This window comes from Anomaloglossus baeobatrachus, chromosome 7 (assembly GCF_048569485.1).
Source record: "Anomaloglossus baeobatrachus isolate aAnoBae1 chromosome 7, aAnoBae1.hap1, whole genome shotgun sequence".
Classification (NCBI taxonomy): Eukaryota; Metazoa; Chordata; class Amphibia; order Anura; family Aromobatidae; genus Anomaloglossus; species Anomaloglossus baeobatrachus.
In genome coordinates this window covers 38,048,881-38,074,068 of record NC_134359.1, presented here as the reverse complement: position 1 = coordinate 38,074,068, position 25,188 = coordinate 38,048,881, and the positions used below count along the sequence as shown (strand labels likewise).

Here is a 25,188-nt window from a genome sequence, read left to right as displayed (position 1 = left end):
TGGATGCAGTGTTTTCCCCCCTCCCAAAAAACAATTGCCCTCCCTGACCCGTAAATGCTATTTATGGCTGGCTGTATGTGTGCAAAAAGCCAAACTGCCCAATTAGTGACTTCAAATGAGATTTGGGCTTCATTCAGGTCAAGTCCGAGTCCCGAAATGAACTTTATCTACAGTCCGACTGAACCCGGCAAACCCGAACTTCAACAGGTTTGCTCATCTCTAATTGTAATTAGTTACAGTATAAGTGGACCTGTGGAAGTTCAGATTCCCCGGATTCGGCCAGACTCCAGTTAAAAGTTCGGTTCGGAACCCATACTTGACCCCAGTTATGTCAATGGAGACCCAAACGTCTGTGCTGTAAAATGGTCGTAGGGATAGGGGGCTGCAAAAGGAATGAAAATGGGGGCAATTGCAAAGAAATGTGGATAGGAAATAGATAATAATAAAAAAAAGAGATGTGGGTTCCCAACTATTTTTTATAACATTGCAGGTAAAGATGGGGGCTGCAATGCTCATCTGTAAGCCTTACCTTGGCTGGTTAACAAAAATAGAGAGGATTTCATATCTTTTTTTTTAGTTATTTTATAAATCATTTTTAAAAACAATGTGGGCTTGTCTCTATTTTTGAAATCAGGTCAAGGTAAAGCAGACAGCTGGGGGCTGGTATTATCAGGCTAGGAAGACCTATGGTTATTTAGCCCTGCCCAGACTAAAATAGCAGCCCACAGCTGCCCTATGGTGCATCCATTAGATGCGCCAATTCTGACACTTCATCTCAGTTCTTCCCGATGTGATACTTTTGGGGTTCATGTCAGCTCTAAATTGACACCTTATATCAAGCCCAAGGGTTAGTAATGGAAATGTGTCTATCAGGCACACCTATTACTAACCCAGTAAGTATAGCATAAAAAGAACACACAAAGAAGGGAAAAAAAAGCTTATTTGAAAAAAAAACCTCTCCCAAACTCCCTTGTTCACGAACGTATTACTTTAAAAGAAATCCTGGACATTCTGAAGTAATGCAATGGAACAAAATAATGGAAAAGATCCAGCTGGACTCCAAGGGGATGAATAAAAATGCTTCTTTATTTGTAACTTGATTAAAAATAAATATCCATATTTCAAGTGAAAACACCGGCTTGTGCACACTGATGAATGGCAGATGTATACCACAATGCGTTTCGGCGGGACGCCTTCCTCAGGCTTTTTATTCATCCCCTTGGAGTCCAGCTGGATCTTTTCCATTGTTTTGTTCCATTACCTTCTCAGCTTGCTGCTGTAATCCGTGCCGGACTAAAGGACATTAACAGGAGGATATATTCAGGCTTGTCTCTGCAGTGGTGAGTGGTTTTTGTTCCTTTCTCTATATCGAAGTAATGCAATGGTGTAATGTCCCAAGATGCCAAAAGATTCCAATGGAACTGCACTCAGAAAAAGTATCCGTATGTTACTCCCAGTCAGCGGTAGGTACCGAATGTCTCACGAGCGTGGTGTGGTGGCACTGGGGTAATTTTTTATGGAGATGATGTCAGCTGTGTATTGTCAGCTGGCATCAAGCCCAGGGTTTAGAAATGGAGAGGTGTCTATCAGACACCCCCATTACTAACCCAGTAATAACAAGAAAGAAACACACACACCAAAAAATACTTTACTGAAAATAAAACACTCCCTGACACTTTCCCTTCCTTCGTTAATCACTTTATTAACAAAAAAAAACCAAGCAAGTCTCCCGTAGTCCAAGAAATCCATCACAGTCCACAAATGGAAACCTGCAAAAAAACAAAAATATTAAAATACAGAAAAATAAAACATGACACTATTCCTAAAAAAAAAAGAAAAAAATCCCCCCATCCTCCTCCCCAAACTAAACACAGCAGGTGAATTATTTCAGTGTATCACTTTTGGTGCAGAAATTAACGCTGCAAAAACGCATCGTGTGAACATACTCTAAACGATTTAAAGAATAAAAATTAAGAAAAAGTGGAACAATTACAATGGTTTAGTTTATTTTTTATTTATTTATTTTTTGGCTAGGGATGTAAAAGTAAAATAGTCTTTTATATGAAAGAAAGGGAAAATGTGCTTGTAAATAAAAAACGACGAGACACAAGAAATGTGCTGCTACAGGGTAAGTGGTGTTAAAAAATGCAAGCTTTCACCAAGCAACAATCTATTTATATTGTAGTGTCTCTTTAATAGTCAATTAGGATGACGACCACAATTGTCAGTAGAAAGTAATAATACAGAAAAACTATTTGCAAAAATAGAAAATGCGTTTTCATTGGGACCTAAAAATATCCACACGGGATTTCTAATCAGAAGGCTTCTATTTACCACATCCATATAATTATATTCAGGCATTGATTCCAAAAGACATTAGCAGTAAAATCTGGCGAATATAGTAGAGCAGTACATGAGATGTTCCCACCGGAGATTCAATTGACATCTAATAATATTCGGGATGAGATAATTTTTTTAAAATTCATATTCTTCAGTGTCCCCGAATTTTTGAAAAAAAAAATTAAAAAGTCAATCTGTGGCGAATCTGTTCACCGCTTGTCAAAATTACTCCATGAACTTCCAATTGACTTGAAAAGCTGTGTGGTAAGCCTGCTTTACACGTTACAAATGCGTGTGCGATCTCATATGCGATCGCACACACCCCCATCGTTTGTGCGGCTCGTGCAATTTGTTGCATGAGCCGCACAAACGATTATTTGCCGTCACAAGTACTTACCCCTACATATGACCTCGATGTGGGCGGCGAATATCCACTTCCTGGAGTGGGAGGGACGTTCGGCGTCCCACCGACGTCACACGGCAGCCGGCCAATAGAAGCGGAGGGGCGGAGATGAGCGGGACGTAAACATCCCGCCCACCTCCTTCCTTCCGCATAGCCGCCGGCGGGAGCCGCGGGACGCAGGTAAGCTGTGTTCATCGTTCCCGGGATGTCACACACTGCGATGTGTGATACCTCGGGAACATTGAACAACCCGACGTTCAATTTTTAGGAATTGAATGACGTGCGTGCGATGAACATTTTGACTTTCAATCGCAATCGCACGGAGGTTTCACACACTTAAATTTAACTAATGATGCCGGATGTGCGTCACTTACGACGTGACCCCGCCGACACATTGTTAGATAAATTGTAGCATGTAAAGCCCGCTTAACACTCTGGGGTCTCCTAGGACTGTCCCCAATCTATTTCAAGCTCTGTAAAGCGGGCTTTACACACTGCGATATCGCCGGAATTTTGTCGTTGGGGTCACGGTTTTGGTGACGCACTTCCGCAATCGTTAGCGATATAGCTTTGTGTAACAGCGTTCAGCGATGTAAAATCGTCGCAAAAGCGTGATTTATCGCTAATCGGCTACACGGGTCCTAATTCCCAAAAATCGTTGTAATTTCTTTGTAACTATCGTTGCTCGTTCCTTTCAACATACTTAACGTTACGTGTGACACTACTAAAGCGACTTTAAAAATTGTTGCCTCTTGCGTCATCATCGATACGGGCGTGTATGGTGGTTTAAATGTTCAATACGCCTACTTGTTTCCTATTTGCTAACGCATCTGCTCCATGATTGGACCATAATATATGTAATACGCTAACATCCTTTTAGCGTTTATCCATTTGGTGGGTTCATTTCCTAGGTTCATTTCGTCGGTTTTGGACGTGTCCTGCTGCCTCCGTGTCCGGCGTTTAGTTAGGCATCATTCGTCTGTGAGATAAACTTCGCATGTGAGTTTTTTTTTTTTTAATTATATTTTTTTTTTCTTACTATAATTGTTGTATATTTGGCCTTTTTTATAGGATTTATGTCTTCCTTTGTATTATAACATTTAAATATTGTTGTAGAATTAAATGGGGTTTATCTTAATTTATTAACTAGCCAATATCATGACTGTATTTGTGTTTCTTTAATACATTACAGTTAGATATATTATATTATCCATAATTGTATGTTAATCAAGATTGCTGGCATCCAAAGTGTAACGGTTAAAAGACGTCAAACATTACTGTGACCAATAAGAATAATAATCATATTTGTTAAGGGGTTTTATTGTGCGATCCAAATAAAATTTTGCTATTATTATCCCAAAAAGTTTTTATTAGAAAATACCACAACAAATACTATATTATTCTCTGTTATACAGGCTAAATATGCGTAGTGAGCCGGAAAATGCCGTAATAGCTGCCATGCTTGTAGCCGGAGGAGCCCTTGCACTTGCCGAGGATCATGACATGCGATGCCGAACAAGAAAAAGAAGAATTTGGGCACGCAAATGGCTACTAGAGAGACAACGCTATACTCACATGCACCTTGTAAGAGACCTACAAGAGCATAACCCACATGACTTTCGAAACTACTTACGCATGTCTGAAAGCTCGTTCTCATACCTTTTAGAGAAAGTCCGCCCTTATATCCAGCGCAATAATACAGTAATGCGTCAGGCAGTACCTGTAGACGAGCGTTTGGGGGTGACTCTTCGATTCTTGGCTACAGGACGCAGTTTGACTGACCTTCAGTATTCATCAGCAGTGTCCCGCTCTCTACTTAGCTCATTAATTCCAGAGACATGTTTGGCAATAGCACATGCTTTACATGACTACATGCATTTGCCAAATAGTCCTACTGATTGGGACAAAATTGCTAATACATTCAACCTATTATGGCAATTCCCTAATTGTGGTGGCGCTATTGACGGCAAACACATAAGGATAATGCAGCCACATAATTCTGGCTCATATTATTACAACTACAAGGGCTACCACAGCATTATCCTTATGGCGGTTGTCAACGCAACTTATGATTTTCTGTACATTGATATCGGCATGAATGGCCGAGTTTCTGATGGTGGGGTATTTGAACATACGGAGTTTGCATTACGGCTCAAACAAAATCAACTCCAATTACCCACAAACCAAAATACCATTGGAAATTTAAATTTTGTTTTTTTGGCGGACGAGGCCTTTCCATTACTACGTAATTTGTTACGGCCATATCCACTTACAGGCTTGAATGTTGAAAGACGCATTTTTAATTATCGTCTATGCAGAGCTAGAAGAGTTGTCGAGAATGCTTTTGGCATATTAAGCAGTAGATTTCGTATCTTTTCCATGCCAATCAACTTAAAACTTGAATCCATTGACAATGTTGTGCTTGCATGCTGTTATTTGCATAATTTTCTCAGAAAAAGAGATGGTCTTGAATATGTTCCACCTGGCTTTGTTGATGTAGAAAATCCAAGTAATGGTGTTGTTGAGCTGGGGGCATGGCGTCAGCAAGGTAACCCACTGGATAATCTTTTGCCACAGCCACCCCTGTCACGTAGTATGATGGATGCAATGGAAAACAGAGCTAATTATTGTAATTTTTTTAATGGACCAGGGGCTGTGTCATGGCAGCATGTTTATAATTAATTCATGAGTTTAGGTGCTCTTTAAACATGAGATTGCATGGTTGTGTTTAAATAATGTAAGTCATAATTTTTTTTTGGTTTTTTTTTTTTTTTAACTAAAATTGCCTTAAGTGTGGAAAGATTCTGATTTTGAGTTGAAAAATGTTTATTGTGTTATTAAAGTAAATTGTTTGATGTAACTTAATACAACATTGTGAATATAGTTTTTTGAAGTTTATTGTGATAACATGTTTAATCATTACAAAATAATGTATGATTGTAAACAAAATATTTATTTGGGCAAAATTTTTCATTTACAAATTATCAAAAAAAGATAACTAAACAATTAAGCAGTACAAGCATTCTGTCAATCATTTTTCTCGATTGATTATTTAAATTTACTAATATGTATGTTTTAAACATGACATAAAACATTATGATTTTAAAAAAAAAAAGGCACTTTTCCATAACTAAAATATAATTCAAAGATAATTCTTTAATAAACACAAAAAACAAAGTGATAAAAACAAAAAAAAACCATTTGCGCATAAAAAAATGAGCACATAAGTATTACTAATGTACATTACGGCGACATACAATGTTCAGTTTGTTCACATATAAATAAAGAAACGTCATGACGTACAAACGTCTAAATGACCATGTGACACGCCACACTGTGTACCTGCTGATCTAAAGCGAAACTGAAAGGGAAAATGGCAACCAACAAACGTTCAAAGGTCTGGGGCCAAGGGGAGGTCCAATACTTGGTGAAAAGGATGGATGCACTGGACTATATATGTGCAAAGACATATCCACGTCCTATGGGACATAAAAGGAGTGTTGTGAAAAAAATATGCAGGGGCCTGTTCCGTAAATTTCATATCAGACGCACATCAACGCAGGTACTGAAGAAATGGGCTGATTTAAAGTACAGGGATAAGGAGAGAATCGAAGAAATTCGAAGTAGCCTGGTATTGATAGCTGGTAAGATAATTTTTACATACATACATTATCTATATTTTTGATTAATAATATAAAAACATAACAGTTTTTAAAATCATTAACGGTCTGCAGTGATTTGTTAGATCAAAAAATCACATTATATGTTGTTGTTTGGGTTTAATGAAAAGTGTTTTTATTTAATGTTAACAGATGTAAACTCATTGAATAATGAGTCAAGGCAGCCCACCAACAATACTGATGAAAATGTAGTCCAGCAGCTGTCTGCAAGCATGGATTCCAACCCTGAAAATAGCCTACCCATTTTAAATGAGGAAGCAGACAGCCTTGATTATGATGTTCTGTCACCATCATCAGGACATGGTGATGCTGATGTAACGTCTGAAGAGAATATGGAGGACAATGGTACTGATGTGGTTTTCCAAAGTTAGTACAGTGGAAAATCTTTAGCTACATGGCTAATACTCTAACAAAATTACCTTATGTTTCAATTAGGTGGTAGAGGATCAGGTTGGGACATGAGCGCATCATCAGGAGATGAACGTGAAAAACAAGTTGTCAGTAATGGTAAGTTTCATGAGTGTACAACATAATGGTAAATGTTTCAATTTTTCATTGTTTAATTTAATTTTTATAACCAAACGCTAAAATATATAACAATAACTGTTTTTTTTGTTTTTTTTTTTACAGAAATAGTCACACTATATGATGTTTATGTGTCTGCGAACCGACTCAAAGAAGCCTCTGCGGCGCATGATGCCCTAATCCTTAAATATATTAATCAACGTAATAAATAAATGATGTTTGTTTTGTAGATTTCTATGTTAACCATGTATGTCTAATTGTTTGTAAACTAAGATTTTACCAGAAAAATATTTTTTAAAATTGCAAAAAAATTAGACAAGTTAATAAATAAATCTAAATTAAAATAAAAGTTTTAAACCATTTTCACAAAAATTGTGCCTAATTGATTCGAAAAACACATTATTTCATATGGCAGGTTTATTATCTGTGGAATGGTTACACATTTGTTATTTTCACAAATATGCACGAAATATCAGGCAACAGAAGGAATACAATAATCACCAAAAACATACGAAAATAATATAAAAAAACAATACAACTACTTCTTTTTGCGTTTGTTTACCAAACTCATGCGTGACCTACGGCCACGCACACCACCCTTTCGAAGTGCTTGTCTTGATGGCTCTGCTGCAGCTTGAGGAATTTCAGGGGCATCAACAGGAGCAACAGGATCAACAGGTTCAACAGGTTCAACAGGTTCAACAGGTTCAACAGGATGAGAAACCTCGCCAATGGCAACATAGGATGAGTCTGTTAGTTTTTTTGCTCTTGCCAAACGTAAGACATCCTGGATTAAACATTGGGCTATGTATTTTTGATCTGGGGTCAGTTCACGCATTTCATCATCCACAAACATAGCAATACCAGAAAGGGGTGGTCTGTTGTGCTGGTCTAGGATGTTTTGTGCCACTCCCATCAGTTTTGTTACAGCTGTAGTAGTGTTTGGAGGGATGGTTTTTTTTCTCCTTTGCCAACTTTGTGTGTAGGACACATTGGATGGGCCTGCCTCAACCAAATCAACATTGGTTAATTGGCTAGCAGGAGTTTCCATTAGTTGTTCAGATGTTGATTGCTGACTTGTTGTTGGCTCCTGCAATACAAAATTAACATGAATAAATAAAATTGTCATTCAAATCTATTTTTCTAAACAAAATTTGTACACTTTTACATATATATTGGAAAGTAGACAAATATTAATTTCATCATCAATAAAAAATACCAAAAACAATTTTTAAAACCAATTAGGACAATTTTAAAAATTATACCTCAGATATAGTCACTTCATTGTTCGCATCAGGGGGAATATCACCACCAATATTGAGGCTACTGGTTGATGGCCTGTGAAGCTCCTGGTCCCTTGTGAAATTTAATAAATCAAAATACCACAGCGTTGGGACGTAGACATCACCAGTGCCAGCACCAGAACGCTTGGATTCCTCTATTTTGTTCAGTTCTTTCTTATAAACTGTGCGTATTGCCTGTATTTTTCTTTTAACCAGATCCTCGGTACCTTTTTGATTAGGATGGTATTTGTCATATATTGCAATCATTTTAAGGTACGCATCCTTTTTAAGTTGCCTATTGCTGTACTCGGGGGATTTAATTTTCCATAAGGGTGTTTGCGTCTGGTACACCTCAATGAATTCACGTAGGAATTCCTCCTTATTAGTACACATCTGTAAAACAGTAAATTGGAGATACATCAGTACAAGCACTGATTTAAATAAGAATAAAAAAAAATTTAAAAAAAAAAAAAAAAAAAACATTGCACATACACGTCAGGCAAACATTAAATTGGAGCAAAATCAGTACAAACAATGAGTTTAAAAAATACATTAAAAAAATAATTAAAAAAAAAACGATAACACATACCTTGAAGCAAAGAAAAGCAAGTCCAGATGACAGTTGCGTCCAGATGACAGTTGTTTTCCAAAATAAGTTGTGCGAGGACAAACGCAAATGGGTAGACAACAGCTGCAAGAATGAACACGCATCTGCGCACATTTATACTACCAACAACCAATGAAAATCTATAGCGCTGATTAAACAAATGAGTCGAGGCAAGCAGGGGTGTAGCGAGTTTACAATTCTACTACATCAAGATGCACTTTGTGTGGGGAACCAACGCCCATATCGCCATGACACTTGGAAATCCATGCGGTGAGACAGCTACACAACGATAATATTGTTCCTCATTACATCGGGACACGAGATAGCTTGAAAGGTGACTATAACAGAGATTGTGACATGTGACCGTAAGCACACGACAAAAACATGGACACACAGCGATGAACACACATCGCGCTAACGAACAGGGCGTGCCGCACATACGGCGACATCGCGCCCGATATCGCAGTGTGTAAAGTAGCCTTAACACAAACACGGCCATAGTAATTGCAAAATTAATTCAACATATACTGATAGTAGCTGCCTGTTCCTCACCCACTAATTTGCTCCACTGCAGTTGTGGCGCCCCTGAGGCTTCAGGCGCCACAGGGTACTGTGCTTCACCCGAGGTGCAATATTCTTCTCGGATACGGAGGAGGTCATCACCGGTAACCACCACTAAAAAACTTATTCAACACATAACCCGGGAGCTCTTCCACTGGGACTGGGCTAAGGTAGGTGCTGGGGTGGCCATTATGAGGTATGGGACCTCTTTCCCACTAGTTCAGGAATCCGGGAGGTGGGGCTTCCACAGGGGACGTTAGGAGCCATCACACACACAACAGGAGTTAGCACCGGACAGCGTCCGAGTAAAGTCGGACTCAGGAACTAGCAAGACAAGACAAGGATAGTTCGGGTGTTAGGAAAGAGGGGGGATCCCAGGGTTCGCGGTGAGTGCAGAAGGCACCCATGACCCGTTACACAGACCAGGAGCTGGGGTGGAGGGAAACCGTCGATAGGTGATGCACAGAAGGAAAACACCGGCATCAACTTCTGAAGTATCCGGGATTGGGTGAAGCCCATCACAGCATAGCCCAGCACTCTGACAGCAGCGTGTTTCCAGTGAGTAAAAGAACTTGAGCTGCGCCCTCTGTGTCATCCTGTTACTGCCGGCGCTCCCAATATCACGCCCCTGCGCCATAGGCGACTACTACCACCACCATCCTCCCTTGGGCCTAGCTCTACCTATGGAGATCTGCAACACCCAAGCTGCGTTGTCATCTGCCCCAGAAGAGAGAAGTCCCACAGCAGCAGCTGATAACTGGCCGCACAGCACAGGTGGCATCACAAACAACTTCTCCCATCATCCCCATCCCCATCTTTATTGACACCGATGGGGTCACGGAACCGGGCAAGGCCACGGTGGTGACCAAGGAGAAGAACCGTGACCAGGTGATAAGTAGTGCCCCGACCCTGTGGGTGCGTCACTGTCACATACTATCTGTACAATTTATTCAGTGTTTTCCGACTGCACTCCGTATCACTGTTGCTGAGCCATACGCTTTGATGTCCTCTCACTATCCAAATTCAGCACAAAACGGCTGCTGATTTTCTCATCTTAAGGGTACGCTCACATGAGCATATAACTCGCACGAGTGCAATATGAGAAAATCTCACATTGCACTCGGCCCCATATAAGACAATGCTGTAGCTCAGACCGGTGAGTTTTTCCTCAGCCTTAATCGGGTGCTGCAATTGTCTGTGAGAGACTTGTCACTCACACCCATACAAGTCTATGGGTGCGAGTGAAACATCGGACTGCACTCGGATGACATCCAAGTACAGTGTGATAATTGCATTAGCTGACAATGAAGAAGATGGTGAGATTAATCCCCCCGTCCTCCACAGCTGTGATCCGATCGCGGTCTGATAGTGTGACTCCAGCCTTAGGCAATACATCACCATTTTAGCTAGCCATATATATCACGGGGGAAAAGTAGTATTTATAAAGCGAGGGGAAGTTATCCATGCCCAAGAAAGAGGTGGCTAAATTCTCCTTCTTTCATTTCCACCCTTTCTTTTTTTAATTACATATTCTAGATAATTCATATTTTCTTGTAGAGATGTCTAGAGGGTTTATAATATTATTTCTGTATTGTCCCTTGTAGTCTGGAGCTGAGTTTCTTAGCCTAAAGTACACATACTCTAAGAGGTTGTCACGGGGGTGGTACTGACGGACCAGGGGTTCCTAAGCTAGGGCCCTATGCTCACCCAGAGAGTACCTTTGAAGGTAGGAGGTCTGGGTCCCCGACCTTGCCCTGTCTCCTGTCCGAGCCCTGATCCTACTCCTCCCAACCCTGGGAGTGGGTTGGAAACCCAGTAACAAATCCCCATGGAAAAGACACGGACAAGGGAGAACAAAACCTCGTACACACTGCACTCACACTCAAAGGGGAGATACCCATCAGGGACTATTTAAATGAGGTTCATGCTTTAAGAAAGGTGGATCCCGAAGGTTCGCTCTCACGGTCCGACACTGCTTTGCTCTATGTGCTTTGGCTGCAACAGTGTTATTATGTCGACAAAGCACATCACCGCTGCAGCTAATCACTGAGCTTGACATATCTGCTGTGGCAGAAGGCATGAGCCACTAAACTCGGTGAAGGAGCGATGAGCCTGTGAGCCTGTGCTTTAATTTGTACTGTATGTGACAGCATTAGATGGTCTCTTGCCGTTTCAACAAACTATACATAAATCAATCATACAGGTGAATATATGAAACTTTGTAATATACTGTATGTTATCCGAGAAATCTGCTTCTTTATCCACTTATGAGCCCCTTCTTCTCTGGTTCCTGAACTAATAATTTACACAGAAACACTGCTAAAAATCTTTTTTGTTCTAGGAAAGCCAAATTGTCAACTCATGAATGGATCAGATAAAGGCTGATAATGATGTCTATAGAGAGGATTGGAAAGCAGTGGAATGAGAGATGGAAGCACAGACACACAGACCGCTGCTGGATCTGGATTCACAGCATCGCTGCTACTTTTGAATGTTTGCTACTTAGATATGTAAGTGTAGGTAAGTGGGTGTTATTGTACCGATGGTGGATGGTAGTATGGCTTGTAGAGTGGATTGTCCTGTTCTTGATTGGGGTCCCTAATTGTTAAGTTGGCACATGGTAAATCTAATTATTTTATTGGTAGCTGGATAAATTTTTATATGAATGGCAGCTTTAATTGATTGCTAAATACAGTCGTGGCTGAAAATGTTAGACCCCTAAATTTATTCAAAAAAATGAGGTAATTCTCCAAGAAAATTATTGCAATTACACATATTTTGTTATACACATGTTTATTTCTTTTGTGTGTATTGGAACAACACAAAAAAAACTGAGAAAAAAGGCAAATTGGACATAATGTTACACAAATTCCCCAAAATTGTCTGGACAAAAATTATTGGCACCTTTCTAAAATTGTAGGTAAGAACTTTGTTTCAAGCATGTGATGCTCGTTCAAACTCACCTGTGTCAAATAACAGGTATGGGCAATATGAAAATCACACCTGAAACCAGACAAAAAGGGGAGAAGTTGACTCAATCTTTGCATTGTGTGTCTGTGTGTGCCACACTAAGCATGGGAAACAGAAAGAGGGGAAGAGAACTGTCTGAGGACTTGAGAACAAAAATAGTTGAAAATATCAACAATCTCAAGGTTACAAGTCCATCTTCAGCAATCTCCATATTACTTTGTCTATGGTACGCAACATAATGAAGAAATTTACAACCCACGGCACTGTAACTAATCTCTCTGTATATGGAGACAATTAATTAAAAGTTGCAACGCAGGATGGTCCACATGGTGGATAAGCCCCAATGAAGTTCCAAAGAAATTAATGCTGTCCTGCAGTTCAGGGGGCATCAGTGTCAGTGTGAACTATCCATCCATATTGGAATGAAATGAAACACTATCGAGGAGACCCAGGAGGACCCCACTGCAGACACAGAGGCATAAAAAAGCTAGATTGCAGTTTGCCAAAATGTACGTGAGTAACCAAAATCTTTCTGAGAAACAGATATGGACAGATGAGACCAAGATAGAGCTTTCTGTTAAAGCACATCATTTTACTGTTTAGCAAAAACATAATGAGGCTTACAAAGAAAAGAACACTATAGCTACAGTCACACATGGTGGAGGCTCAAAGATGTTTTGGAGTTGTTTTGTAGCTTCTTGCACTGTGTGCCTTGACTGTGTGCAAGGCATCATGAAATCTGAAGATTGCCAAAGGATTTTGGGTGGCAATGTATTACCCAGTGTCAGATTCAGGGTTTGCATCTTAGGTCATGAGTCTTTTAGCAAGACAATGACATCAAACATACATCAAGAAGCCCCAGAAATGGATGGAGACAAAGTACTAGAGAGTCTGAAGTGGCAGCAATGAGTCCCGATCTAAATCCCATTGACAGCTATGGAGAGATCTTAAAATTGCTGTTGGGAGAAGAAAAGACGCCTTCAGGTATGAGAGACCTGGAGCAGTTTATAAAGAAGAGTCCGAGATTCCAGATGAGAGGAGTAAGAAGCTTGTGGACGATTATAAAGGCTGCTTTACACGCAGCGATATCGCTAGCGATGTCGCTCGTGAAAACACTCGCCCCCGTCGTTTGTGTGTCACGGGCAAATCGCTGCCCGTGGCGGACAAAATCGCTAGGACCCGTCACACGGACTTACCTTCCTAGCGATGTCGCTGTGGGCGGCAAACAACCTCTTTTTTAAGGGGCAGGTTTGTTTGCCGTCACAGCGACGTCACACAGCGGCCCACCAATAGAAGCGGAGGGGCGGAGACCAGCTGCATTAACGACACGCCCACCTCGTTGCCGGAGGACGCAGGTACGTTGTTGTTCGTCGTTCCTGGGGTGTCACACGTAGCGATGTGTGCTGCCTCAGGAACGACCAACAACCTGCGTCCAGCACCAGCAACGATATTTGGGAATTGAATGAGGTGTCAACGATCAACGATTAGGTGAGTATTTTTGATCGTTAACACTCGCTCATAGGTGTCACACGCAACGACGTCGCTAACGACGCCGGATGTGCATCACAAATTCCGTGACCCCGACGACATATCGTTAGCGATATCATTGCATGTAAAGCAGCCCCCTTAAGAAGCAAGTGATTGCAGTTATTTATTCCAAAGGGTGTGCAGACACATATTAAGCTGTGGGGGGGGAGTGGGGGGCAACAATTTTGTCTGAGTTTTGCAAGAAATTATGTCCAATTTGCCTTTTTTTTTCTATTTTTTTGTGTTGTTCCAATACACTCCAAATGACCCTATCATTGGATATTTACCACATTCATTTTGACAATAGATAAACAACCTTAAATTGGACTTTTATGTCCCTTCTCGTTTAGTAAAATATTTAATCTCCCATTTTACCTAATTAATTAAACATTACGATGTCACGTCTCCTCTCTTCAGCATTTCACATCTATTTTAGTGAACCTTGGAAAACAAAAATAAGGCAATTTCCTTTTTCCGAAGCTGCTTTTCTCTTTGAGGATCGGTGCTGCCGTTCTTTGAATTTCTTGGAAAATAATATTTTCTTACAAATCCCTTTCTTTTCAATTAAATATAATATGTCTCCGAGATTCTTTTCGCCTGCACTACAGAACTATAATTATCTCACTAAAAAGAGCCTTTCTTTCTCTTTTCTCACAATAATCTCTGCTGTTTAATACGACTTTCATCTTCGCTAATTCCACTCCGCATGCCTTTCATCAGTGTCTTCGATCTTTGATCTTCACTTTCCCTGCCCTTTCGCTCCTGTGTCCTTAATGCCGATATCATGCTGATTCCTATTCATGACAACATACGTCCCGCTGACTCCCGTGTGTCCGCTGTCAAAATTTAAATATTTGTCATGTTTTATTGGAACATAGTTTAACTGGGTGGATATCATAAATTGATAAAAGAAGCTGGGTTCTTCCAGATTCAGTAAAAAGAAGCCATGATTAAATTTACTGCTTGCAAGGAGGACAGCTGGATGGAAGAAGAAGGCACTCGTAGGGCTCGTAAATGTGGCTCCATAAAATGGCATAAAAAGCTATTTTCATAACAGACTCCTGACTTTTCAGCAACCTCATTATCATCACAGACAGGATTAAAATTAATAGTAACACCATTTACGATAGTTGATGCCACCACCACTCACCTGTTCCTCCCGGCACAATAACCTTTGCCAAGATTGGAGTATGCTCAAATAACACTTCAAGATAAACAAGACAACAAAAAAGACAGTTGCACTCTGAAATGCTAAATCATGCAAACAATGAATGTAAGAATATAGATATGCATTACTTAAAGAAATCTAGGAAAATTTTTTAGATATTTAGCTTACAAAAATGGCCATTTCTATATCTGCCCAGTAGCCACATCAAGATACCGTATAAGACGACTGGGCGTATAAGATGACCCCCAACTTTTCCAGTTAAAATATAGAGTTTGGGATATACCGTATATACTTGAGTATAAGCCGACCCGAGTATAAGCCGAGGCCCCTATTTTACCACAAAAAACTGGGAAACCTTATTGACTTGAGTATAAGCCTAGGGTGGGAAATGCAGTAACTACTGGAAAATTTCACAAATAAAAATAGATCCCAATAAAATGTAATGTGCCCATCCTTGTCCCCCCTTGTAGTAATGTGCCCATCATTGTCCCCCCTTGTAGTGATGTGCCCATCCTTGTCCCCCCTTGTAGTAATGTGCCCATCCTTGTCCCCCTTTGTAGTAATGTGCAAATCCTTGTACCTCTTCCTTGGGCCCTCTAGTAATGTGCTCCATCCTTTACTAATGTCTTCTTCTCCCCTATTATGCCGTTGTTTACACACAATAAAAATTCTTCTCACCTGTCCTCCATTCCCACGGTGCCCTCAGCTGCTTCTTGCAGTCTGCAGGCACATAGACCCCTCGGTGATCTCGTCCGGTGCACGGAGCCGCCGCAGCAGTCTACCATCATGGCTTTACTGCACTTGAATGCTTTACAGCGGCAGTGAGCCACAAAGCATTCAACTGCTGTAAAGCGCTGACAGCAGTGGCGACTCTGTCCACCGGACGTGATCATCAAGGGGTGCTTTTTGCGGACCACAGGCACATAGACCCCTCCATGATCGCATCCAATACACAGGGCCGCCGCTGCTGTCAGCACTTTACTGCAGTTTACATCGCCGCCATAAAGCATTCAACTGCAGTAAAGCCATGATGGCAGCCTGCAATGGCAGCTCCATGCACTGAACGAGATCACTGAGAGGTTTAAGTGCCACCGGTAACGGAGGACAGGTGAGACTATTTTTTGTGGGAACCTCACTGCGAGATCTGAGAGGGAAAGTCTTGGAGACAAAGAGGGCTTATCAATTATTTAATTATATGCCGTATAAGACGACCCACGACTTTTGAGGGTTAAAAAGGCGTCTTATACACTGGAAAATACGGTACATCTCATATACTGGGAACCTGCACTGACCTGAAGCCTCTCACTGGGTTACAAACCTCCTGTGTATGGGAAAGTAGGGACCTGCTACTGGAGAAAAAAAAAATCACTTGTGGCTAATGAGGGAAGGGTGCAGAGTCAGAAGGCATGACTCCATAACCTAGACAAAAAGACTGACGACACTGCCAAAATGCAGCCTGGACAGGTGCAAAACTGAACATGACATATACTAATAAAAGAAGACAGTTGCACTCTGAAATGGTAAATTATGCAAACAATGAATGCAAGCATTACTGCTTAAGGAAATCTAGGAAAAATGGAGATATTTAGCATACAAAAATGGCCATTTCTATGTCTGCCCAGTAGCCACGTCATGTTTGTTACTTCTAGAACAATAGGAAAACACACAGACCCCAATTTCAGTTTTTACTGATAGTTTTGATGAGGGTAAAGTGTTGGGATTCAAATGCTCCTGATACAAAAAAAGGCTCATGTCTCTTAATGAATCTGCAAATGGCATGTGGCTACACCATAAATCTTTCTACAGTCAAGGACTGAAGTAAGGTTTGTGGTATAAGGCACAACACAGGATATCATGATGAATTAGACAAGCTGTGGCATCATGCCCTTGTTCCACCCTGGCTCCAAACGTTTTTGCAAAGCTAGCTGAAGCTGGCATAAAAATGCCAAAAGTTGCACAATTTGTGAGCAATATTGCCCAAAAAAGTGTGCCAACTTTTCAAAGCACCAGCACCAGAATTCAGTCACGAGTGACTATGGGGACAGCTGACCCTCAGACTAGGGGGGCCTGTGCTATCCCTATTCTCAAAGATACTCCTAATGGTGAGGATGTCTTAGGGGTACTTTGCACGCTGCGACATCACAAGCCGATGCTGCGATGCCGAGCGTGATAGTCCCCGCCTCTGTTGCAGCTGCGATATCATTGTGATAGCTGCCGTAGCGAACATTATCGCTACGGCAGCTTCACATGGACTCACCTGTCCTGGGACGTCGCTCTGGCTGGCGACCCGCCTCCTTATTAAGGGGGCGGGTCGTACGGCGTCACTGCGACGTCACACGCCAGGCGGCCAATAGGAGCGGAGGGGCGGAGATGAGCGGGATGTAAACATCCCGCCCACCTCCTTTCTTCCGCATATCCTACGGAAGCCCTTGATGATGCCGGTAGGAGATGTTCCTCGCTCCTGCGACTTCACACACAGCGATGTGTGCTGCCGCAGGAACGAGGAACAACATCGGACCGTCGCGTCAGCGTAATTATGGATTACGCCGACGCTACACCGATGATACGATTACGACGCTTTTGCGCTCGTTAATCGTATCATCTAGGCTTTACACACTACGATGTCGCCTGCGATGCCGGATGTGCGTCACTTTCAATTTGACCCCACCGACATCGCACCTGCGATGTCGTAGTGAGCAAAGTACCCCTTAGTCTCCTTCCCAGCTAAGCTGCTCACCAGCCCTGATCGTATGCCCCATCCCCCAGGAGGGTTTGAAAGGAGTGTGATTTAACCCACGGAAATAGACAAATAGGGGAAACCAAACCTCTGTCACACAGCACGCACCCACAGAGGTATAAAGCCTGCTTTACACGCTGCAATGTATCTTACGATGTGTCAGCGGGGTCACGTCGTAAGTGACGCACATCTGGCATCGTAAGTTACATTGTAGTGTGTGACAGGTACGTGCGATTGTGATTGAACGGTAAAACGTTCAACGCATACACATCGTACCTTTCTCTAGAATTGCACGTCAGATTGTTCATCGTACCCAGGGTAGCACACATTGCAGTGTGTGACACCCCGGGAACAATGAACAGATCTTACCTACGTCCTGCGGCTCCCGGCCCACAATGCAGAAGGAAGGAGGTGGGCAGGGTGTTTACGTTCCGCTCAGCTCCGCCCCTCCGCTTCCATTGGCCGGCAGCCGCGTGACGTCGATGTGATGTGGCGCCCCAGGACCTGGTCGCCACAACAGCATTGCCCTTCCAAAGGGTTAATGCTGAGCCTGGAGGTAATTGGGAGGTCCATTGGCCAGCAAGTTTAACATCCAACGCAGTTCTCCCTCTGGCCAGCAGGGGGAGCTCTGAACCTGGAATTCCAGGAAGCATTCCTCAAGTCTGACCTGAGGGAGGAAGTAGCGGTCAGTCTGTAGAGAGAAGTGAGAGCGAGCAGACGCAGAGTGTGCTGTCCTGTGGATCTGGGGCCTGGAGCTGGAGCAGCTTGGCCCAGGGAAGCAGGAGTAGCAGAGAGGCAGAGAAGAGACTCGGACATCGGAGTCTGTGGCCACCAGGGCTTAAAATATTCCCTGGTAGCCGAATCCGAAGGGCAGGAGAGCTGCAAGCGCCTGACCCATAAACAGCCCGAAGGTACAGCTGCAGCATCAGGGCCCGGTGAGGACTCCAGCAGAGAAGCACCAGAGAGGGCCTGCGCAGCCTACCACAGAGGGAAAGGGACGTACCACCAGTCCCAGCAGCAAGAGGGCCATTGCTAGATCCAGAGAGCAGGGTCCTATCATAGTAAAGAAAAGAACAGGAGTAGGCCTCATACTCAGCTGGCCAGAAATATCACCCCAAGTACTTCCAGGCCGACCGGATCCCCATCACCACCTGTAACGGTCCCCCAGGACTGGACTGTTCTTAAAGTTAAAGAGGAGAAGGTAAAGAGACTGTTGTTTGTGCCTGGTTCTTTCATTGCCTGTCGGCCCTGCACCGTGTTATCCACACAACACCATAGACTTTCACGAGCACTAACAGTGTCCCCGGGGCACTGTTCCACCTGTGGGGAGCAGTACCACCATTGCTGCCGTACCATCACCCCGGAGGCCTCACACAGCAGCGGCGGCTTAATAGCCGCAAACCACAGGTGGCGTCACGAAACAAATACTTTAATTGCTCCCAAGTCACCAGCCATATTTAAACTGACACCCACCAGGGCCACGGAGTCGGACCACGCCACCACTGACGATCCCTGGACTAGTCCGGCCCGGCACCGGGTGTCCCATAGCCCTGGGGTGGGCGAGTCAGTGACGCCGAACGTCCTTCCCACTCCAGGAAGTGGACGTTCGGCGCCCACATTGAAGTCGTATGGAAGGTAAGTACGTGTGACGGGGGGTTAATCGTTTGTGTGGCACGTTCAACAAATTGAACGTACCACACATATGATGGGGGCGTTGCAAATCGCATACGATATCGTATGCGAAATTGCAGCGTGTAAAGCAGGCTTAAGACTTGTCACCCAGCACGCACACACAGAGGTATAAGACAACAAGAAATTAGGAGGAAAACAAGAGAGTGGTGGAAACAATAAGGTAACTCCCCAACAACACCAAGCACAAAGCAGCTCTTTCTCCAGTAAATCTTGGACATCACAACACACAGTCTAATGTGGGATTCACACGGTACGATCTATCGTGCGATCGCATGAGCGATCGTTCCCGCCCCCGTCGTTTGTGCGTCACGGGCAAATCGCTGCCCGTGTCACACAAAGTCGTTTAACCCCCGTCACACGTACTTACCTGCTGAGCGACGTCGCTGTGGGCGGCGAACATCCACTTCCTGAAGGGGGAGGGACGTTCGGCGTCACAGTGACGTCACACAGCGACCGGCCAATAGAAGTGGAGGGGCGGAGATGAGCGGGACGTAAACATCCCGCCCACCTCCTTCCTTCCGCATAGCTGTCAGGTGCCGCGGGACGCAAGTAAGCTGTGTTCATCGTTCCCGGGGTGTCACACAGTGCGATGTGTGCTACCCCGGGTACGATGAACAACCTGCGCAAAGTAAAATAAACGATTTTTTAAAAATAAACGAGGAGTACACGACACCCGATTTCTCACCGATTTGCAATCGCTCGTAGGTGTCACACGGGACAACGTAACGAAGCCGGATGTGTGTCACGAAAAACGCGACCCCGATGATCTATCGCACGATAGATCGCCTCGTGTGACTCCCGCATAACACTTAGCGTGAGTGGAAGATCTCCTTAAACCCAAGTATTAGAAGAGCAGATGTGATAAGCTTCCTTACAATATGTGATCCCAGAAGCCTAAGGACGGTGTCCCACTTGCGACTGCCTCGCGTGTATCTCGCGCGAGTCTCGCGTGCATCACTCGGCACGGACTCACACTCTCCTCACAGGAGCGGGCCGGTTGCATGCATCTTTATGCTGCTGTGAGGAGAGTGTGAGTCCGTGATGGATGATGCACCGCGAGATTCTCACGAGATACACGCGAGGCAATCGCAAGTGTGACACCAGCCTAACAAGCAGGCTAGCAGAGGCTAACTCTTGCTAGCCTGAATATGACTGAGCATACAGTCGATCAATGCCCGAGTCTGTCTGTGTAAGGCCAGTGTCACACTTGCGTATGACTCGTACAACTCTCGCATCGGGATCACCCGACACAGCCGCACACTCTTGGACAGGTGCGGGTCAGCTGCATACATGCAGCTGAGAAGCTCCTTTCTATAGAGTGTGCGTCCGCCCCGGGTGATCCCGATGCAAGACTTGCGCGAGTCCTACGCAAGTCTGACACTGGCCTAAGTCAGAAACACCAGAAAAACCATTAGATGGTGTGCCAGAACCTGTAACGTGAACGATGTCTGATGGCGCCATGACAGTCGGCGAGTTTTGTGTGAAACTCTGTGTCACAAATTCTGGTGCAATCACTTTGATTAATCGAAACCACAGTTTCTGAGTCAGTTTATAGCTGCAAAATATCTATGTGAAGAACAGGAATTAGGCCTTAGAATAATAGACCACGGTTGTCACTCTCAATAAATCCAAGGTGGGTGAAGCAAGGTAGGGGATGAGCACGCCCTTAAAACACATTTGGTAAAAGAAAGGCTAGCTCTGATTCCATAAGCTCTAAGGGGCACAATGTTGGTTTATTTTTTAGTATTTTTTTAATGTTAGTCATCCCTGGGGAAAGCTTTATAATGATCCGAAACGCGTTGCATGTATTTTTAATTTGCATGTTGGAGGACAAATTTGCCAATTGCCTCCATTTTTACCAAAGATAAATAATCAAATACCAAATTTATTAATAATAAGAAATGTGAACATGATGACATGCAGTAGTGGCAAAAAGAAAAGAAAACATTGCCCAGAAACAAAACACCACCAAAACAAGCCACTAGATGTCAACCTGTACTATTGAGCCCAAGGCATCATATAGGGATGTGATCCAGACTGGATTAAGGAGGGCAATAGGTAACAACTAGAAATAGAACTTTATATTAACTTAATAGGTACCCCCTTATCATGGACAGTCAGTAATTAGGACAAAAAGATACCTTGAGACATTGCAGGAGGTCAGGCAAGTCAAGTAGCAGAGCAAAAAGGCCTCGATGTGCGTTTCACCAGGGATGGCTTCGTCAGGTGCATAGCATAATGCCATAGTGCACTCACATGCCAAACAAATACTAGGCTCAGATCAGTGCCACATTTTTTTTCTCCATTTTCCATCCTTTGGAGGTATCCATTATTTTAAAAATTAGGTTTGTAACTAGTGTGAAAATGACAAGATTTTCTTTAGATATATATTGTCAGTGATATAAAAATATTTTTTTTTTTATATTCATAAGCATGCAAAGCTAATCCAATAACAAATATTAATATATTATGAATATATATTTAATTTTTTTATATATAGATATATATATATGTGTATGTATATAAAAATATGTGTATATATATATATAAACACCGTGTATATATATATATATATATACCGTATATATATATGTATATATATATATATATATATATATACACACACATATATATATATATATATATATATATATATATATATATATTATTAATATATTTAATATATACATAGTAAATATAATTTATTATTAAGGTATTTTCTGATTATGCATTCCCGTTACATATAAAATATCAGAGCTTTCTGCAGTCAGTACGAGAACAGAGAAACTGATGTTTAGGGGTGACTGCTCAGCTCCAAAATATACGAACATCCACAATAATGTAAATCTCTGCCCCACCAGAGAATCCTCATTGCTACTAAGATTTATTACTTTTCTGCTCTTATTGATTATATGACGTGTGTGCGCAATGAAAATCAACAAGGTTGACAATACAATTAAAAGTCCTCATATACTTGTTCTGTGTACAGACGTATCTGTGCTCCTGGGCTTGTCGTGTGGCAAAGCTCAAATTACTAAAAGGATAACATTTCCATATAAATGCGAGTAACCCGAAGGAGTTGTCTAAATATATAAATAAATATATATATATATTTTTTTTTTAACCTGCACAGTTGCCCAGTAGCACAAAATGACTGATCAAACCAAGCACAGACATTCATTGCACCCATAATAAGGGGTGTAAGGCCGGGCTCTACTGAAAAAAAAGGGAGGTGCTTAAGGGAAAAAAAATTACAATATGGTAAATCCCAAGCACTCAATAGGACAAGAGACAATAGTAATGCAATGTGTTTTATTGATAGTCTATCTGCAAAAGGGAAAAGTAACGCCTCAACCAGAAATAGAGCAAAGCCAACGTTTCGGCCAGAATCGGCCTTTGTCAAGGTTTTGCGTATCATAGAGTGGTGAACAAGACGAATTGGACGTCTAAAGACTGTATCATAGAGGAGGCACCTGACACTAAGGGACGCCACAGTAGAAAGGAATAAGGCTGCTGGATTAGACAATATACAGTTTGTTTCTAGTCTGTAGCATTGGAGACATACAGATTTGCATTGGAACTTTAAACATAAAGTGGTAACATTTCTAATTTTACCAAAAATAATAATTTAGTTTGTCATGCCGGTAATCCACATGCATTTTCAATGCCGGTCTACTCACCTCACTGCTTCACTCAGCCTCAGGTCTGCACGCTGTAACCCCTTTTTTGCAGTCTTTCTGCATTCTCCTGCTGTCTCCACCTGGCTATAGGGAAATGTGGCTGGATTCTGCAGGAATTTGTCCTTGCTGTGTACTGCAGGGTTTAGCATCTCTATCCTATCCCCTGTCAGCAGGGTATATATTAGGCAGCTCCTCCCCCCATATGGTGCCTGAATATATAGCTTCCTAGTGGCTCCATGTCTCTAGTCTTCTGTCCTTTTGTGTATCTCTATGGTCTCTTCAATTCTTGATTCTTGTATCCTCATTTCATCTGACCTCTCAGCTCATGACCTTGACTCCGTATTCTGACTCTCTGACCTCGGCTTGTCAGACTACTTCTCTGCCTGTGATCTTTCTACCTTGTACTCCTGGTGTGGCGCCCCTAAATATCTCAGGGTACTACAGGGTACTGCATCCTCACCCAGGGTGCAGGGCCTACCCATTGTTCCAGGTTCCAAAAAACTGGTGTCACTACCATCAGCACCACAAATCTCAACCATACCTCACATCATGGCCTGTCAGACACACCAGTTGGTTGGTCAAGCTGGAATAGGGCCACCCACCTGGGGTTCAGGCAGACTGGTGCGAGGGATGAAGGAGTGAGTTCAGTAGAAGCCCTCAAAGAGTGAAGAGCTGAAGTGGTAGCTCCTGGGGAGCTAGACCGAGGTTGGGTCACAGACGGTGGTCAGGGACCAGAGGAGTCGGAGACCTGTGGCAGTGATATTGGAAAAGGGTGCAACAGACATAGTCTAGGAGGACTGTCGGTATCAGAAAACCCAAAAGGACTGACCGGCACCGAGCAAGACAGGGTACAGGACCCTAGGTCAAGAACAGGTTCAATGTCTTGATAATTAATCTGGGAGGGAGAGTATCTTCACGAACTTCCCTAAGAGCTCCGAGATTGAAGGCATCAGCACAACGCGAGGGATAGGGTTTTCCAGTAAAGCAACCCACTGAAATCCCAAGTGACAGCCATCAAGAGCACAGCTACACTACACATAGTGAGCGAGGCCCCAACAGCTTCAAGCCAAGGGGCCACAAACAGACAACTAAATTGTGCACGGAGGCGGGCTCCGGATTACCAAGTGACACCGGTGGGAGAGGATACCTGGATGGGCTCCCCGCAGTGACAGTGATACACAGAGACTTTGGTTTACCTGCAGTGTGAGCGTCTACTTTATAAACCTCATCCAGCACCCCGACTACCGCAGTGAGTACCCTGAGCCCTGCACCCTGCTCTCCCAAATAACCACCAAACACCCTGAGCCCGGTGCTTTCCCTACCTGTGGAGGGACTAACATCAGGCTGCTTAACTCCATTTGCCCTGGTACTCTTAACAGCGGCGGCGGTACTCCCATTACCGCAACCCACAGATGGCGTCACGAACTTCTCCCCTGTAAATACCCCCTTTATACGGATCAAAGTGTCCGCCAACCCGGGTCTGGGCCCCTCGAGCCACCACGATCCCGGATCCGAACAGCCCGACTAACACCGGGGCGCTACACTGGCTTCACCCGTCGGTCAGCTGTTGAAATTCCAGGCACTGCCCTGAGAGTGGTACCTGGTGACTACCTGTTGCCCAGTCTATCTTCACCATCTGAGGCTCTTGTGAATACCAGGTAGTCACTTAGTCACACCCGTCCAGGGTATGCCAGGCATGTGGCACAGTGGGTTCACACCAACTCGCCGTCATATAGTTCTAATTTATAGGAAATGTGCCCAGAAAATTCCAAAAATATGAGACTTTTCTCTAGGTAATAGTTGAGGTTTCAGGTTCTCAGTGTTTAGATAACCCAGAGCTTTACAGACTTCACTCCAACTGAGAGATAATCAGTTGTTTTGTACAACTTTGGGAAGAGAAGCTGTCAATCATCTTCCCGAGTGCTATATACCACAATGTCTATAGCTAGTCATTGCTGAGGACACCTATGGCTCGTAGTTTCATTAATCACAAAGAACCTAAGGAACATGATAAC

General features: G+C 43.0%; 1 protein-coding gene across 1 annotated transcript; it reads right to left on the bottom strand.

Annotated features, from left to right (window-relative positions):
- Positions 1 to 1,748: 1,748 nt before the first annotated feature.
- LOC142246610 (uncharacterized) lies at positions 1,749 to 14,682 on the bottom strand. The gene is made up of 5 exons (XM_075319680.1): positions 14,552 to 14,682; positions 11,940 to 11,997; positions 8,214 to 8,624; positions 7,607 to 8,038; positions 1,749 to 1,769 (listed from the first exon to the last, which is right to left on the bottom strand). The coding sequence occupies exons 1-5, from the start codon at positions 14,680 to 14,682 to the stop codon at positions 1,749 to 1,751; spliced, it is 1,053 nt and encodes a 350-aa protein (XP_075175795.1).
- Positions 14,683 to 25,188: the final 10,506 nt, after the last annotated feature.